Here is an 18,633-nt window from a genome sequence, read left to right on the forward strand (position 1 = left end):
TCTAATCATACTATGCTGTAATTACATTAAGACTTCCTTAATAGATTCCAGCATCTGCCCGACAACTGATGTCAGGCTAACTGGATGTGTTGAAAACTACTGATTATTCAAAGCAAATATTTTCTAGCAGCACCTTGCTATGAAAGCTATAATAAAATAAAGAGAACAAGTGATATGCTAGAACACAGTAAGCAGAACAGTTTTCCATAAAATGTTTATTTGGGGCAGTATCAAGATATCATGCAACAGCCTAGTGTAAAAAAAAAACACAAGATAAACCTCCTACTGTTTCCAAAGAGAAGAGTGGTAGCCGAGGCCAACGATTCTAAAAGTGATTTGTTCAACAACAAAAAAAAAATCCCCAAGATTAACTCAGTCATATGGTCCCTTGAATATCTAACGTTACACTGTCCAAACCACTTTTCAGTCAGTAATATGCACATCTAGTAAGGTTTCTGTGATCTTTATTCTTCATGTTCTATGTTCACATGAACATATGTCAAAGGACAGAACACATTCATTCCATCTGAAGGTGGTTTAACCACTGATTGAATAAAGGAAACCTCGTCAGCCAAACAAGGCATATTTCATCACATCAGCCTCAGGACAATTCTAGTGTTTTCACGGGGGTGGTGAGGGAAAGAATGAATTAGGTTCAAAAAATTTGGCAAATTCAAATAAATACAGCAAGTGGTTGAAAAACTACAGACCAGCTTTGCCCAGATACCATGTTTAAGTAAATTAACTGGTCAGTAATTTTCAAATTTTATTTATACAATTTGCACTTAATCCTTGTAAACAACTCAAGGAAAAACATTCAGCATTTCCAATCCAAGCTTCCAAGATATGCTTCCAAGATATGCTTTTTTTTTTTAAACCACTGCAAGTAATTCATCCTTTCAGTCTGTATTTCTTTGTAGAAAATATATTTTTACATTGTAATAAAAAAGGCAAGATGCATAAAACAGAAAACTGATGTTTGTGGTCCATCATACTACAGAACAGCTGTTGACATCAAGTTTTTAAATGCAATTTTTAAGTGTGTCCCCTTGCTCTCTGTCTCAGGCATCTTACGCTCTTGGTAAGTTTTCTGTCATGTGGTAATGTTTCCTCTGGATACGACCAACGACAGAAGTTCAGATGATCTTTGGCACTTAAGCTGGTAAACTCAGCTTCTTTCCTTTGAGAACTAAAGGAACAAAATTTGGTGAGAAAGTCATCAGAAGACCCAATACGCTTATTTTACAGACGCATTTGTTTAAAAAAATCCTTGCACTTGTGTAACACCTCAAATATGCCAAATCACTTTACATGAAATGAATTATTTTGATGTGGAATACTTTATTAATTCACATGATGGAGGTGTCACTGGCAAGGCCAGCATTTATTGTTCACCCCCAACTGCCCTTGAATAGGTGATTAGCAGTTTTTGTGAATAGAACGGAGTGACTTCCTAGGCCCTTTCAGAGGGCAGTTAAGAGTCAATCACATTTCTGTGGGTCTGAAGTCACATGTAGGCCAGACCAGGTAAGGACAGGTTTCCTTCCCTAAAGGACATGAGTGAACCAGATGGGCTTTTACGACAATCCAGTAGTTATGTGGTCATTGACACTAGTTTTTTTTATTCCAGATTTATTTAATTAATTGAACTTAAATTCCCCAGCTGCTGTTGGGAGAAATGAACTCCCCCAATTACTAGTTCAGTGATGTATACCACTATGCCACTATACCCATTATGCTGCTTTACCCCTATTTAAGCAAATGCAACAACTATAAATTGCACAATGACACAGCCAACAGATTGTTTTGTGATGGTGTTGGCTGAGGGAGCAATAATGACCAGGGCATAAGGAGAACTCCCTCCTTTGAATTGTGTTGTGGTTTAGGCCATGTTAGAGAACCCATTGCCAAACCAGAGCTTGGTTTAACATTGCATCTGAGTGATGGCACCTCTGAGCGGGCAAGACTTGCTCAGTGTTGCATTGGAATGTCAGCCCAGGTTAACTACTTAAATCCCAGAGTGGGACTTGAACCAGCTACTGATTACATTTGGGCTTATAGATTTCACTCTTCCCCAAACCAGCATTTCAATCTAGTCAAATTCATATTTCTTTCTGTCACAACCTTTAAGTGAACTTTTTAAAACCCCCGCCCAAAAGCTCGAAGGATAAATAAAATTACACATTGGCAAGAGCATATGTCAATGAGCTTCTCTCACACACCACCCTAAACACACCCATTTAGCCGAGATCTGTCTCAGCTTTCTGGTTAAGGTGGTTCTGCATAACTGCAAAATGCTCATGTTAATAGTGTTTTCATACACCGAATTCATAAAACAATTACTTAGCACATTTTTTCAAGTGTATGACTTGTAAAATGCTCACATCTCTCGTAATCCTTGATGACTAAAGACTGCCTTTTGCAGACAATCCTGAATGGATTATTAAGGGGTGTCTGGCAGTTTGAGCAGCTCGAGAACACTGGTTACAAAGTTGTAAATGACATAAAATGTACATCATGGAGTTTTCTACACTTTTGCTATTACCCTCTCACACAAATACATCCCAAACTATATTCTTTAAAATGTTTAGAGAAGTTTCTGCACAGTATCCAATGCAAACCTCAGATTCCTCACCTTTTGTGACGTACAAATAGAAAAAGTCACAGTAGAGAATAGTCTGAACCAAGCCAGCTACAATAGCAATGAGGTCAAAGAAACCCTCAAAGTAATAGCGCCAGATCCAGTTGATAAGGTACAGGGCACGATACATGCCGAGAAAGAAGAGATAATGAGTCGTGATGGTCTCTGCTTCACCTGTCTTGCTGATCATGAAGAGCTGGGGCAGAATTGCAACTGACTCCAAGTAAATGGAGAATGTCCACAGGATCTGGAAGAGAGTGTTTCAATCAGTTTTTTTTTAAAATCTAACCTTACTGAGGCTACAATTTTATTTCCAGTAAACAAAGTTGTAGATCTTTGTCATCCAACTGCTTTGACGGCACAGCGGCGAGCACCGCAGCCTCACAGCTCCAGCGACTTGGGTTTGGTTCTGGGTACTGCCTGTGCGGAGTTTGCAAGTTCTCCCTGTGACCATGTGGGTTTCCTGGTTTCCTCCCACAGCCAAAGACTTGCGGGTTGATAGGTAAATTGGCCATTGTAAAAATTACCCCTAGTGTAGGTAGGTGGTAGGAGAATTGAGGGAAGGTGGGGATGAGAGGGGGAAAATGTGATTAATGTAGGATTAGTATAAATGGGTGGTTGATGGTCAGCACAGACTCATTAGGCTGAAATGTCTGTTTCGGTGCTGTATCGCTCTATGACTGAACCCAACTTCACGTTGCAACTCTCCAAGGCTCCTTCAACAGCACTGCCCAAACCAGTGGCCTCTACAACGTAGAGGAGAGGGGGCAGCAGATGCATGGGAACATTACCACCTGCAAGTTCTCCAAGTCACACATCATCCTGACTTGGAACTATATCACTGTTCCTTTACTGTCACTGGGTCAAAATCATGGAACTCCCTCCCTAACAGCACTGTGGATGTACCTACACCGAATCAAGAAGGCAGCTCACCACCACCAAGGGCAATTAGGCATGGGCAATAAATGTTGCCCCTGCCAGCGATGCCCACATCCCATGAAAGAATAAAATTCTAATGTTTAAAAATAAAGAATGCAACACTAAGTTTAATGTTCAACTTTTGTTCTAAATACTCCACCCTGCAATGCACAGAAACTCAAATTCTGCAATAAGTCTCTTCCTCCCAAACCTCACCCCTCCAAAAATTTCATACTGCAACCAGCCACCATCCGAATCACTATCGCAGTCTCAATGCCCAACCTCTAGTTCACCATTGGAGAGCAACTGAACAGCAGGTAAACTAGTTTTGAGTCACAGAGTCACACTGAAGTATTAAAGCCAGATGGCAATGGTAGGAAATAATCCAAAATATTAAATTGTCTGCGAAGGCTTTACTGAAACCTTACAAGTTACAGCTTTTATTAGGCATCCATTTTGTAATGTTTTTGACATAGGGGCATAAAGTGACAGCACACAAAATGCAGATAAATGTTGTTGGATACAGATTCAATATTAGCCTTAAAAAAAAAGGAACTGAATACTTGAGAAAAAACTTGCAGGGATATGGGGAAACAGTGAAGCAGTGGGGCCTATAGGATTGTTCTTTGAAAGAGCTGGGGCAGACTCAATGGACTGAATGGCCTCCTTCTCTGCTGTACTATCCTATGACTATGAATTGTACTCTGACGGAATAGAATTCTGAAATTATTCATCTGTATTGAGATTACAAGGAGAGCACAGTAAGAACAGTACTGGACTAGTAGTCCAGGTGGTCAGTTAAAATCCCACCGCATGTGAAAGAGCTCATTTGTGAGCTGGCAACAAAAAGCAATCTTTAAAAACCCAACTGGGTCCTTCAGTCTACTGTTGCTGGCAAGGCAGCATTAACTGACCACCTCTAGTTACCTTGAAAAGTTAGTGATGGGCTTCATTTTTGCAAATGAATGGTTTGCTAGGCCATTTCAGAGGGCAGTTAAGAATCAACCATGTTGACATGGGACAGAAGTCACTAATGGACCATATAGGGAAAGTGCAGCTGGCTTCTTCCCAAAAGGGCCTGACTGTCCCTTCCTTCTGGTAGTCTGCATCACCCACTACCTGCTGACCAACCATTAGGACAAAGCATAAACAGATTTAAAACAGCATACTCAGGTCTGCTATTGGGGGTAACTTAAGAGCAATGTTAGTTCCTCTACACCACACTGTGGCATCTTCCTTTAAAAGTGCAGCCCAAAGAGAGGCTTGGAGCTTACTAATGACAAAAAAAAAAATTTCCTTTAAGCTGCTGTTTCATATCTAAGGCCACTGCACTAGAATACCCTGACAATCTACCAATCCATCTCCGTTGGGATAGATAAGTGGGACAGGTGGAACAGAAAACGGAGGAGAAACAAAATCCCAAACACCTTAATTCAATTGATTTTGGATGAAAAACAGAAGCTAGCAAGTGTTTTTAGAAACAGCTGAATTAAAATTAAAAAGCATTTACCTCCATTGGAGAGAAGTCATGATTGACTAGGAAAGACAATCCACCTACAGGAACAACCAAAAATTCTGCACGGAACGTGTCATGGTTTCCATCATAGGTGGCCTTGAACTTAAAGTAGATCATGTACACCGTGGCAACGGCACAAGAAATGTAGATAATCTGTTCAAAAACAAAAATGCTAAGGCTCAATACAACAATTAATAGTAACATACAAGTCCTGGTCTACAAGAAGCAAAATTAAAGTGATTATGAAAGTTCATGTCAGTATGTGTTACACGCACACGGATAAGTGCCATTTTTCTTTCTGCTCAGTTTAAAACTTGTATTTCAATGTATCTATGATCCAAATTTAAGATCAATTAGGACACAGGTTTCCAAGCTTTTGTCTTTGAGAGCCATTAGGATAAATACCATGGAATCTTTGGGCGGGCAGGAGAGACATACAAGAGGTTAAATCCATGTTCTTACTCGAGCTGCCCACACAGCTTGTCTAGTTTAGAATTTATCAAAATGGCAAGTCCAAAATTTCAACAGGAAATAACAGCATATAACACAAGTACAAATAGAGTAGTGTTTCCTGGGCTAGGGACTGTGACAGGTGAAGTTGAACATCCAAATTATGACATGGACAGTATACACAATATACTTTCTGGGGCAGGGGAGAGAGCAGTGAGGAATGAGAAGGGAAATACGGATGATAATCTGTATAAAGAGCGCAACAGTGCAAAGAAGTAATTCTAAATATTGTGCTCCACTGCCTTAAACTTACCTTCATGCAACTGTTGTAGAGAGAGATGAAAATCGTGAACAGATCCAGGTATCGAGTGACAAAGACCAATGCAAACAGCATCTGACTCTTCCCAGAGATACCTAAGGATAAAAAGATCGACTTAAACAATGCACTCAAGTTTCAAATGGCAGTTCTTCCGGCTTTTACCTTGACAAAACAACTTAAATACATGCACAGATTATTAAATACTCTTAAGGATTGCTCTCTCTCAGGATCACAATTTTGCACAGCTCGAGATTCCTAGTGAATCACCTTGTGACCTGCTGTCCAAAATGTTCTATATTACATTAAACACTGGGAACAGAAATTGCTAGAAGACAGACCCTGGCCCATCTAGCTCACTTTTAATCATGGTATTCATAATGTATAATGATGGAATTGTTAACTAATCAGGGCAATCAATCTCTATCAATTAGTCTAAAACAAACCCAGACATGAAGCAATGAAACACCCAGTGATGGAGCGCTTTGGTCCAAGGTCCCAAGTTACTCGTTCCTCTCAAATATGCTACACATTACCATATCACGTCTCAAATGACTCATACTGTATTCCAAATGGTTTGAAAAATGCTATCTGCTCCCACCGTCTCCCTAGGGAGCCGGTTCCACACATTTATTGAAATAATGTTACTGCAGATTAGTTTTGAATTTACCCCTATTTGAGAGCAGGCCACGTCCTCTGGTTCTACTGCTTTGAACAAGATGAAACAGATCATGATCTACACTACCTAGCTGTTTTAGAATCCTAAAAACAGCAATCACATTCTGCTATTTTCAGTGAAAAGATGTCCAATTTAAACAAACAATCAGAATCAGATTCCTCCATCCCCTCATCATTCTGCTTGCTATCCAATACCCTTCCACTGCTGCAACATACTTTCTGTACTGGGGTGATAAGAACTGTGCATAGCATTTTAAGTGTATTCAGGTTGGCAAGATTACCTCTCTATTTTGGCTCATGACATTTTAACACATCCCAACATCTGCTTTGCTCACTGCTACTGAGTGTTGCGATAACTTCAATTTACAGTCAATCGGATCAAGATCGCTTTCATGCAGATTTTCTCATCATTTATGTAATAGTCCCTTCCTGAAATTTTGCCTGTGCCAATCACTTTGCATTTCTCGACACTGAATTTCATTTGCCACCTGTCTGATCTATGGAAACACTCGTAGCACCTTTAGGAGAGAAGAGGGAAAAAAGACAAATGCAAAAATGCTAAAAGCACAGTGGTCATTTTTTCTTCCAAAAAAATGCCTGGGAAGGCTGCCCATTTTTAGACTAATGTTTTGGATAGCATCATGACCAAAATGACAAAGGCGGACTTTCATGTAACACTGATGTTCAGTGCCAAGTAGCAGGTTGAAATACCACTCAGCTGAGTTCCTGAGCTATTTATTAGAGATTGTGGTCTCTTTGCAGCCAGCTGCAGAGGGATTGGTGGCAGCCTGGGAGCAGGCCATGTGTTCACACAAATAAAAATCTGCCTGCTGCATACAAAAGGCATTGATTTGACTTATTTGTATTAAGCCAGGAGCAGAGATTACAGACTCTGGCAAACCCTGCATACAAAAATAAATCACTCTGCAACAGGATGCAATTCAGAGTACAAGTGATAATACAGTACAATGAAAAGTAATAATATGAACACGAAAGACCAATGAAAAAACTGAAGTTACTGCTCCAGGTTAATCAAAATCAGCTTTAATTAGAGTCCGTTTCAGGAGTATTTGCTTGCTGGTCTAATTGTGTTCACAAGCACTGGTGGGTTTTATTCTTGGTAAATGTATTTCTCTATTTTGTATTTAGTTTGCCCATTTATGCTAATGGAAGAACATCTATTACATAAAGTTACTGATTTGATCCCATTTATATTGACGTCTAAGGAAACTAAGGGCGGCACAATGGTTAGCACCGCAGCCTCACAGCTCCAGCGACCCGGGTTCGATTTAGGGTACTGCCTGTGCGGAGTTTGCAAGTTCTCCGTGACTGCATGGGTTTTCGCCGGGTGCACCGGTTTCCTCCCACAGCCAAAGACTTGCAGGTTGATAGGTAAATTGGCCATTGTAAATTGCCCCTAGTGTAGGTAGGTGGTAGGGGAATTGAGGGAAGGTGGGGGTGTGAGAGGGTAATGGGATTAATGTAGGATTAGTATAAATAGGTTGATGGTTGGCACAGACTCAGTGGGCCGAAGGGCCTGTTTCAGTGCTGTATCTCTAAATAAAATAAAATAAACAAACTGCTGAAGCTAGAATGTTACCGATGGTTTTCACTGAAACTAAGCCACTGAGATACTATTAGTTCGCCATGCAAGCACCAAGGTGCTATCAGGCGCTGCTAGCATCACCTCAATGTCGGCTGCGTTGCTTAGCAACTCTGCAGCGCTCACAACTTCAGTTTACAGTAATTGACTGGCAAATTCAGTTTGTAGAGACAAAAAGTATAGTCAGCTAGACGGAATACAGAAACATGAACTGGAATATTTACCCCTCCTCACCTCCAAATTAGAGGATCAACATAGGCGCATACTCAACTCAGATCTCAGTCAGAGTAGCATGTAGCAGACTCAGTTATTTTCTTTATTGAGCACCTATGAGCTAGATTATCAACCTTTTTACTGTCACTAAACCTGCTTTCATTAACCGTCATACTTCAAGAATGCGATTTTGACCAGCACAATCAGGTTACTGGAGTGATCGGTGTTGCCCACTCACTTGAAAACTTAACAGGTCAGTCAGATCAACAATATTTATTAAATTTAGATTGGCTTTATATTTCTAACTGGTACCTGAAAAAGGCAGAAAGATTGTATGGTGAACTATAATAAACATGGCCCCCCCCCCCCTTAATTACAGCTCAAAATGGTTTGGAATTTAATGCAGCCCCTTTTGCCTTCCTCACATCCCACCCTCCTGCTAACAATGGCAGTTAGGGGTAGGCAATAAATGCTGGCCTTGCAAGCACTCATCCCATGCTGTCAGATACCTTACCCAGTGAACTAGCCTTTATGCTCAAGCCCAAGAAAATGATCAGCAGAGAAATCACAGCCAATCCCAATCCTGTCCTCCACATTGGGATTGAAATTGGGGAGGGGCAGACTAGCACCTGTTAGAAAGGTAGTGAATTTCTGGAATGTGTCCAGGATAGTTTCCTACAGCAATATGTCCTAGATGTATCAAGGGGACAGGCAATATTAGATTTAGTTATGAGTAATGAGCCAAATTTACTTAGTAGCCTAACTGCGTGAACATTTATCAAATAGTGATCACAACATGATCGAATTCAAGGTAACGTTTGAAAGTGAAAAGCACGAATCAGCGACTAGAATTTTAGACTTGGGTAAGGCTGACTTTACCGAGACAAAGACTGTCCACTTTAAACTGGGTAAATCTGTTAATGGGTCAAACGACTAGAAAACAGTGGAGAATATTTAAAGAAACATTTAACGAAATACAGAGGGAGTATATACCAGAGGGGAAAAAGCTCCACTTCACAGAAAAAACAGCCATGGACAACTAAAGAGATTAGGGATAGCATAAAACAAAAAGGCTTACAAAAATGCAAAACCAGCACAGATCCGGCCGAATGGGATCAATACAAAGACCAGCAAAGGGTCACAAAGCAGCTACTAAAAGAGGTTATGAAAGGAAACTTGCAAGGGACATCAAAATCAATAAGAAATTTTAGTTACATAAAGGGAAAGCGGGTGGTCAAGCCCACTAAAAGCTGAAAATGGAGTTATTGCCATTGATAATGGGGAAATGGCAGACATGTTGAACAATTACGTTGCCTCAGTATTTACTCTCCGACTGTATTTTAGTGTTTAGTTTCCAATGCATGTAGGAAGGATAGACTACTCATCTGGCTAGCTTCTAGAGCTGCAGCAGCATCTCAACTTCTTTAGTACAAAACAGCATTAAATAACTAACCCTGACTTGGAAAGCAAAACCAGTCGTAACAAAGTTACATTTTACAATTTGTAGCTACAGCACATAATTTACAGCATGGCTTTCACTTCAAATACTAAAAGCCATTTCATACAAAAAAAAGTTCAATGTCAAACTGTCGTTTAAAATTGGGGGGGGGGGGGCAGGGGAATCTAAATATATTGAGAATACCTACTTAGGATACAAACAGAGCACAGAATCTGCAATACATGACCATTTAAATACTTAAAAACTGGAACCCAGATTCATTAAGATCCTTGTGGCTTACTCCCCAGTTGTAGATTCTCTCCCTCTGTTTCTTCTGCTCCCCTCTCAAACAGATTTCAAATCCCTCACTGACAATCCTTAAATCATTTGAGGGTAAGGCAGTTGATGTAGTCTACATGGACGTCAGTAAGGCTTTTGATAAGGTCCCGCATGGGAGATTGGTTAAGGTGGTAACAGCCCATGGGATCCAGGACAATTTGGCAAATTGGATCCAAAATTGGCTTAGTGGCAGGAAGCAGAGGGTGATGGTCGAGGGCTGTTTTTGCGAGCGGAAGCCTGTGACCAGTGGTGTACCACAGGAATCGGAGCTGGGACCATTGCGGTTTGTAGTGTACATAAATGATTTAGACGTAAATATAGGAGGCATAAGTTTGCAGATGACACAAAAATTAGTGTCGGCAATAGTGAGAAAGAAAGCTTTAGATTACAGGATATAGATGGGCTGGTAAGATGGGTGGAGCAGTGGCAAATGGAATTTAATCCTGAGAAGTCTGAGGTGATGAATTTTGGGGCGGACTAACAAGGCAAGCCTAGGTAGGTGAACTATTGAACCACTTCCCGAGCATGGTCGCCAATATCGATGGATGGAGCATTTCTGATGTCCTGTCCCATGATGTTCATTTTCTTGAGACTGATGGTTAAGCCACGCTCTGGAAGTGGTTCAAGAGTTCACCTACCTAGGCTCAACTATCACCAGTAACCTGTCTCTCGATGCAGAAATCAACAAGTGCATGGGAAAGACGTCCACTGCTATGTCCAGACTGGCCAAGAGGGTGTGGGAAAATGGCGCACTAACACGGAACACAAAAGTCCGAGTGTATCAAGCCTGTGTCCTCAGTACCTTGCTCTATGGCAGCGAGGCCTGGACAACGTATGTCAGCCAAGAGCGATGTCTCAATTCATTCCATCTTCGCTGCCTCCGGAGAATACTTGGCATCAGGTGGCAGGACCGTATCTCCAACGCAGAAGTCCTGGAGGCGGCCAACATCCCCAGCATATACACCCTACTGAGCCAGCGGCGCTTGAGATGGCTTGGCCATGTGAGCTGCATGGAAGATGGCAGGATCCCCAAGGACACATTGTACAGCGAGCTGGTCACTGGTATCAGACCCACTGGCGTCCATGTCTCCGCTTTAAAGACGTCTGCAAACTCGACATGAAGTCCTGTGACATTGACCACAAGTCGTGGGAGTCAGTTGTCAGAGCTGGCTGACCGCCATAAAGGCGGGGCTAAAGAGTGGCAAATCGAAGAGACTTAGCAGTTGGCAGGAAAAAAGACAGAAGTGCAAGGGGAGAGCCAACTGTGCAACAGCCCCGACAACCAATTTTATCTGCAGCACCTGTGGAAGAGTCTGTCACTCTAGAATTGGCCTTTATAGCCACTCCAGGCGCTGCTTCGCAAACCACTGACCTCCTCCAGGCGCTTACCCATTGTCTCTCGAGACAAGGAGGCCAAAGAAGAGAAGGAATATACAATGGATGGTAGGACTCTAGGAAGTTCAGAGGGTCAGAAGTAAAGGCCTGCTTGGGTCTGCAAATGAGACCCGAGCCCAACCCCCAAGACCTTCCATTTTTACCCACATCCGACCCAGCAGTTAACAGACCTTCCTTTTTCACTTTGTTCCTTACCTGCACAAGCTTGAAATAACAAAACCATCTTTAAAGTCCCAAAAGTAAATTAACATTAGATTCACTTACCCGAGGTGGTGATAGATCGCGTCCGATCTGGCCCGGACCTGATAGATCGGGTCCCTTCAGGTCAGGTAGTAGGCCTTTAAACAGAGGGACCTTGGTGTACTTGTCCGTACATCACTGAAGGCAGCAGCAGAGGTAGGCAAGATGGTTAGGAAGGCATATGGGATACTTGCCTTTATTAGCCAAGACATAGAATATAAGAGCAGGGAGGTTATGATGGAGCTGTATAAAATGCTCGTTAGGCCACAGTTGAAGTACTGTGTACAGTTCTGGGCACCACACTATAGGAAAGATGTGATTGCACTAGAGAGGGTGCAGAGGAGATTCACCAGGATGTTGCCTGGGCTGGAGCATTTCAGCTATGGAGAGAGACTGGATAGGCTAGGGTTGTTGCCCTTAGAGTAGAGAAGGCTGAGGGGGGACCTGATTGAGGTATACAAAATTATGAGGGGCATTTATAGGATAGATAGGAAGAAACTTTTTCCCTTAGCGGAGGGATCAATAACCAGGGGGCAAAGATTTAAGATAAGGGGCAGGAGGTTTAGTGGGGATTTGAGGAAAAATGTTTTCACCCAGAGGGTGGTTGGAATCTGGAACACACTGCCTGAAGGGGTGGTAGAGGCAGGAACCCTAACATTTAAGTATTTAGATGAGCACTTGAAACACCGTAGCATACAAGGCTACGGGCCAAGTGCTGGAAAATGGGATTAGAATAGATAGGTGCTTGATGGCCGGCACAGACACGATGGGCCGAAGGGTCTGTTTCTGTGTTGTATGACTATATTTTATTGCTAGAGACAACTGTAACAAGGGCACAGGTTGCAAAAATTTGACACTGCAGGCACCGAGCACAGAAAGCATCTCTGCACAATTCTAAGTCTAACTAACACACGTGTCAATTATCCACAGCCAAGTTAAAGGCCTAGATACCAGCAGTTATCCCTATGCTTCGTGCAATTACTTTTACAGCCATCTCACTTGCACAGTTTGAGCAGTAAATCAGCTTTTAAGTTTTCCTTGAGAGTAATTTCTCCCCCTCATTAGAATGAGCTACATTCATAATATATTCTGTCACCACTTCATCTCCACAAGCTTATCCTCAAGAACCTGATGTTAACCCCAGAGAAGGTGCAAGTGCATAAATATTTGAGGGAGTCATTAACCAGCAGTTAACTGTCCAGCAACTATACCAACTCTCAGATTAACGAATCACAGGAACAGATACCTACCAATCCCAAATGAAAGGAAATGAGAATGAAGGAGCGAAACCATTTCTGTAACATTTCACCCTCTGGACATCCCCAAGCACTTCAGAGCTGACATGATACTTTTTGAAGTGTAGTCACTTTTAATGTACGGAAACACGGCAGCCAATTTGGATCCAGCAAGCTCCCACAAACAGCAAAGAGATAATGACTGAAGAATGCGCTGCACAGATGTTGGTTGAGGGTCGATATTGGCTAGGATACTGGGGAACACTCTTCAAAACACTATAATGGGATCTTTTACATCTACCCAAGAGGGCAGACAGGGCCTCAGTGTTAACATCCCATTTGAAAGATGGCATATCCAAACAGTGCAGCAGTCCCTCACTACGGTATTGAATTGTCAGCCTAGATTATATGCTCAGGTCTCTGAAATGGGTCTGAATTCAACTTTGACTCAAGAGAGTCGTTAAACTATCGAGATGACAGCACTAACAGTAATGTCAAGTCTATCTACAAATAGTTATGGCAAGGAGGACCTAGAGATGCTTGTTAAAAATGGTTCAGTTGAGAGTATTGTAAACTCTCATTAAATTAAACATTCTGTAGAGTTCAGAGGTCAGACTCAACTCAAACAGCAGTCCAAAGTAACAAAGCACACCCATAACTTGCTCCAATCCCACTGCCATGAAAAATACTCCCTCCAGCAGACAGCCACAGCTACTTTGAGACTTCACAAGAATATGAACAAATTCCTGTCAAATTGTCACTAGGTTTATTTAGCACATTGGTACAAAACAATACAGGACAAACCACATTACTGATGCTACACTTTAACAGAAAAAAAGTCTGGGTACTGTGTCACAATTAAAAATATTCAGCAAATGACATTCAGGCAGCATAAACAACTGGGGAACAATATTTCCTTTCCTAGCCTTGCTGAATTTTGCCTTTTGGAATCCATACTGCAGTAAACAGTGTTTAGATTTTTAGCCCATATCTGCAGTTTGAGCCTGAAACCAGTTGTTAGGGGGTGCGGTTGGCTGCAGAACTGCTCTAGAGCAGCACTAAAGGTGACATTTAAACATACCAGTAGAAATCTCAACAGGTTGAGCAACATAATAGCTTGTAGAACTGGGAGTTAAGTACCCCAGCTTCATTATTTGCTATGAAAGGTCACTGACCTGAAACGTTAACTCTGCTTCTCTCTCCACAGATGCTGCCAGACCTGCTGAGTATTTCCAGCACTTCCTGTTTTTATTTCAGATTTCCAGCATCTGCAGTATTTTGTTTTTATTTCATTATCTGTTCACTGTCTTATGTTACACGTCATCTAAACCTATTTAAACTTGCACAGCAGGAAGCTACTTCACCCTCCTCCCAAAAGTCCTCTGTGGAGTGACAATGAGTCTTCCAATTGTATATTTGACTTGATTTGCATCACCAGATGTAAGGGAAGCAGTGCCGGAGTAAGGATTCTGAAAAGGAGCCAAGGGGCAGAAGTACAATATTAGCATTTTAACAAATTTGGCGTGTACGGTAATGCAATTTTTCTAATAAAACAGCTGTACAGTGCAGCACAGTGGTTAGCCTCACAGCTCCAGCGACCCGGGTTCAGTTCTGGATACTGCCTGTGTGGAGTTTGCAAGTTCTCCCTGTGAGCGCGTGAGTTTCCACCGGGTACTCCGGTTTCCTCCCACAGCCAAAGACTTGCAGTTTGATAGGTAAATTGGCCATCGTAAATTGCCACTAGTGTAGGTAGGTGGTAGGTAGGAGAATTGAGGGAAGGTGGGGATGTGGTAGGGAATATGAGATTAACGTAGGATTAATATAAATGGGTGATTGATGGTCGGCACAGACTCGGTGGGCCGAAGGGCCTGTTTCAGTGCTGTATCTCTCTACGACTCTACATGGCATAGCAACTCTACCACTATTTTGTACAGCCCCAAGCATTGTCTAACCATAACTCTCTGAATAGTTTATAAGTACTGAAATCATGCATTGTGATTTCCAGTTGGCAAATGCAAATCACACTGTCATTAACTACTAGTTGTGTGGGGGGAGAAGAGCACAATACTGGCGTGTTAAAAATGAGGCACAGGAAGGAGGAAGTTAGTGACAACTCTGAAGAACAAGCAGAAGTTCCAGCAACTGGGAGAGTTGGTAGTGAATTTCAGGATGCATTTGAAGGAGTCTGTAGCTCAAGCTGGCCATGATACCCAACAATGCAGTTCTACGGCTCACACAGTCCTTCGAATAAGGGCATTAACCCACAAGGCAACATCCTTGCTTTGTTTCCTGTCAGAGAAAATTACGCTTTGAGCCAACTGATAAATGCATAGGTACACAACTTATTGTAAACAGAATACACAAATTTAAAACCAGGGGAAATTGCAGCTATTTCAAACCACGCCTGTAAATTATAAGTGCATCTAGGAAGTGGGCAGTTGCTTTACATTTTCACAGCCAGTTTTTAATCTTGAAATACAGAAGCCACTGCAGGAGAGCCATAACTTTCTTATTGAAAGAAAGAGACAGGACATTCTTTCCCAAGCATTCAAATGCATTGCTTGCAAAAACCTAAGAGGTACTTCAACTGAGAACAATTTAGTACAATGGTTAGCTTGCTTTTTAAAAGATGTTGGTCATCAAGTGGCACCTTTAGGTGGACACTAACATTCCAGAACTGTAAATATTCTGTATCTTTAATGCTTGATAACTAAAAACAACATTTTTGGGTAAAGTAAAAAGCACTTTGCATCTGACTCAGTTTGAAGCAACGGTTGCCTGATCACAGTTGCAATCTCTAACTTTAATGTGCACAAACAGACATTTGCTTCTCACAGAAAACAGCGCTGCAAGATGGAGAGGACGGTGTGATATGAAAATGATGTTGTCCAAGTTCTTTAGATTGCCATAAGATGGTATAAAAGATACAACGGAGAACTACAAATCAAAAAAGGAGCAGGCTGATTGTATTATATCATGTTTATGGAACATTCTACAGTTCAGGGGAACTGTACACTACTTTCATCCTAATGCCTCAGACTGGGAGACATAGTTGTCTTAAGTCAGAATCTTGGATTTTATCTAGGATACGTACTGCATTTTCAAGATCCAGGCAAGGATAGTTGGGAGCCAAGTCATTGGCTCCCCTCTAAACAGCGGAGAGTTAGTTTCTCCAACATTACCCTTCTTGGATCAACTGTATGTCAGTTGACATTGAAAAAGTTAGGGATGAGAGTATCTTCAAAGTGTGATGCTGCTTTTTGCACATGTGCTGTTGGGGAAGGAAAGCCTCAGGGATGCACATGTCTTTGCCCAAGTCCTTTGTAGAAAGCCACAGATTAAACAGAAGGAGCCAAATAAAGCAGATAAACCGTATTGTACTCAGGCATGATGAAGGCTGATGACCCATTAGAAATTGTCCTACATAGGCCTTTTCACCATGCTGAAAGTTGATTCAACGTCACAACCTAAGAAACTATGAGGCTATGGTCTGCCAAGGCAAGCAGTTTCTGCTTAAACTCAAACGGGCAAACACAGTTCAATTTGCAGCCCCTAAAGTCACATGCAATTCCCCAAACCTCTGGGCTGGGGATGTATACAAGGAAAAGGAGAGAAAGCAGGATTTATTCAAGGCGCGGTTGGTCCCAATGCAATCTGCCCAATGAAAGATTGGAAAAGAATCAATCCTCTGTAGTACACTCAGCAATCATACCTGAGCTGGGGAAATCTGACGTCCAACGTGCTGTCAATGGTGTCAGACAGCCTGGCTCATTGATGGAACCTGCAGGGATGTTCTGTGACTGAGGACTGAGATTTCATCCATTTAGCTGCAGATAATCCTGCAAACCAATACTCTAATCCGTCAGGTCGTCCTAGCTGAATATACAGTGAAAAGCCTATTGTTCTGGCAGTTATAGTTTTAGCTCATTAAAATCCAGCTATACTCATTCATTTGGAGAGCCCGAAACCAAGCTCTTCACTTAAGCTATTCAACCAGCAGAAAGCTCAACCACTGAAGAGCCTCCACACTTTTAAAACCTCAGTATCACGATTATTAGCAATTTATACGCATGCGTGAAGTGCTAATCAAAGGGAAAGAAACAAATAGGATTCCCGAAAGGCCGTATAGCTTTCACTTCTCGCCGCCAAATGCCTAAATTAACACACGGGCTCGTCGTGTTAAACAATGACCAAAGTTTACAGCTCTTGTGCGATGTGCACACAGTTTCCTTTGCAGAGTTAGAAACTGAGAAGGCAGCTCCCTCCCTCACCACACCTACAAGCGGCTGCCACGTCAGAGCAGGACAGGCATAGTGATGGCCACACAATGGAGAGCGCAAAAATAAAACACCGGGATTAAACACTACAAAAGCCTTTCCAGCAATCTGTGAACACCAAGTTATTCTCTACTTAAGCACAACACCGAAGCTGCATTTTCTATGCTTACCCACGAAAGCAGGACGGGAATGCAAACTTGCAGGGGAAAAAACTAACTTTTAATAAACGCTGGCGTGCAAAGAAATTGCACCTTGCCAACTAAAATCCAGCTGTAATAATTCACTGACATTTTATATATAAAACAAGTAGATGGCTACTGCTGCAAATGGAAGTGGAAATGGAACTGTGGCAGTGATGAATGAGTGAATAGGGTTAATTGACCTCTGTCCTTTGTCAGGTAACCGGACTCCATGAGCAGCTGTTCCTGGACCATTGCTACAACGGGCGGGCGGCCCGGGGGGGGAGAGACACCGAGCGCCGCACTCCAGACCCCCTAGGGCCACATAACCCACAATCTTTCTACATGTCCTTCTTTTAAACAATGATGTTTTATTCAATTTAAAATCATGAAAATAACTGCCTCACACGCCAGCCAGGCCCTCCCCCCGGCCAGGGGCCTTGCGACCCTCTTCATCCCCCATAGCAACGGAAAGTCCGAGTCCGGAACCTACCGGCGCACGACCGGGTCTTCCATATCTTCAGCAGCAGGATGATGATGGCCACTAAATGCGAGAAATCGCCGGTCAGCCGAAAGATGTTCATGGTGAGGGTGATGCGAGAGAGTGTACCAGAGAGAATCCGAACCGGAGCCTGCCCGACAGCCGAGAGGGGAAAAGCTCCTCCTACCGCCCGCCGGCCCCCTCAAAATGGCGGAGGCGGCGACGTGGCCCGGGGACGTGGCCAGCAGCGCGCCGCATCATGGGATACGTGTCAACGTCAGCGCCTCCTCCCCCGCCTTCCGAGAGGAAGCCACGCCCCTCCCCTGTCGCGGAAGAAGGCGCCGCCTCCCCAGCCCTCCGAGTGGAAGCCACGCCCCTCCCCTCTCGCGGAAGAAGGCGCCGCCTCCCCCGCCCTCCGAGTGGAAGCCACGCCCCTCCCCTCTCGCGGAAGAAGGCGCCGCCTCCCCAGCCCTCCGAGTGGAAGCCACGCCCCTCCCCTCTCGCGGAAGAAGGCGCCGCCTCCCCCGCCCTCCGAGTGGAAGCCACGCCCTTCCCCTCTCTCTCTCTCTCTCTCGCGGAAGAAGCCACGCCTCTTCCCCGGCCCTCTCGGGGGGGGGGGAAGTCACGCCCCCTCCCGCCCTTAAAGGGCCAGCGTTCCCCGTGGCCGCTGATCCGACTGGTGCAGCACACCGCGCTGCGCATCTACTTATTAAA

The 18,633-nt window shown here is 43.1% G+C and overlaps 1 protein-coding gene across 1 annotated transcript; it reads right to left on the bottom strand.

Moving 5' to 3' along the window:
• Positions 1 to 200: 200 nt before the first annotated feature.
• On the bottom strand, positions 201 to 18,133 carry kdelr2b (KDEL endoplasmic reticulum protein retention receptor 2b). Its single transcript, XM_068056611.1, has 5 exons — positions 17,932 to 18,133; positions 5,839 to 5,939; positions 5,070 to 5,228; positions 2,636 to 2,888; positions 201 to 1,189 (listed from the first exon to the last, which is right to left on the bottom strand). Exons 1-5 carry the CDS (start codon positions 18,020 to 18,022, stop codon positions 1,155 to 1,157), a joined length of 639 nt encoding a protein of 212 aa, XP_067912712.1. The 5' UTR covers positions 18,023 to 18,133; the 3' UTR covers positions 201 to 1,154.
• Between the last annotated feature and the right edge of the window lie 500 nt (positions 18,134 to 18,633).

Source organism: Heterodontus francisci, chromosome 24, assembly GCF_036365525.1.
Source record: "Heterodontus francisci isolate sHetFra1 chromosome 24, sHetFra1.hap1, whole genome shotgun sequence".
In the NCBI taxonomy this organism is placed as follows: domain Eukaryota; kingdom Metazoa; phylum Chordata; class Chondrichthyes; order Heterodontiformes; family Heterodontidae; genus Heterodontus; species Heterodontus francisci.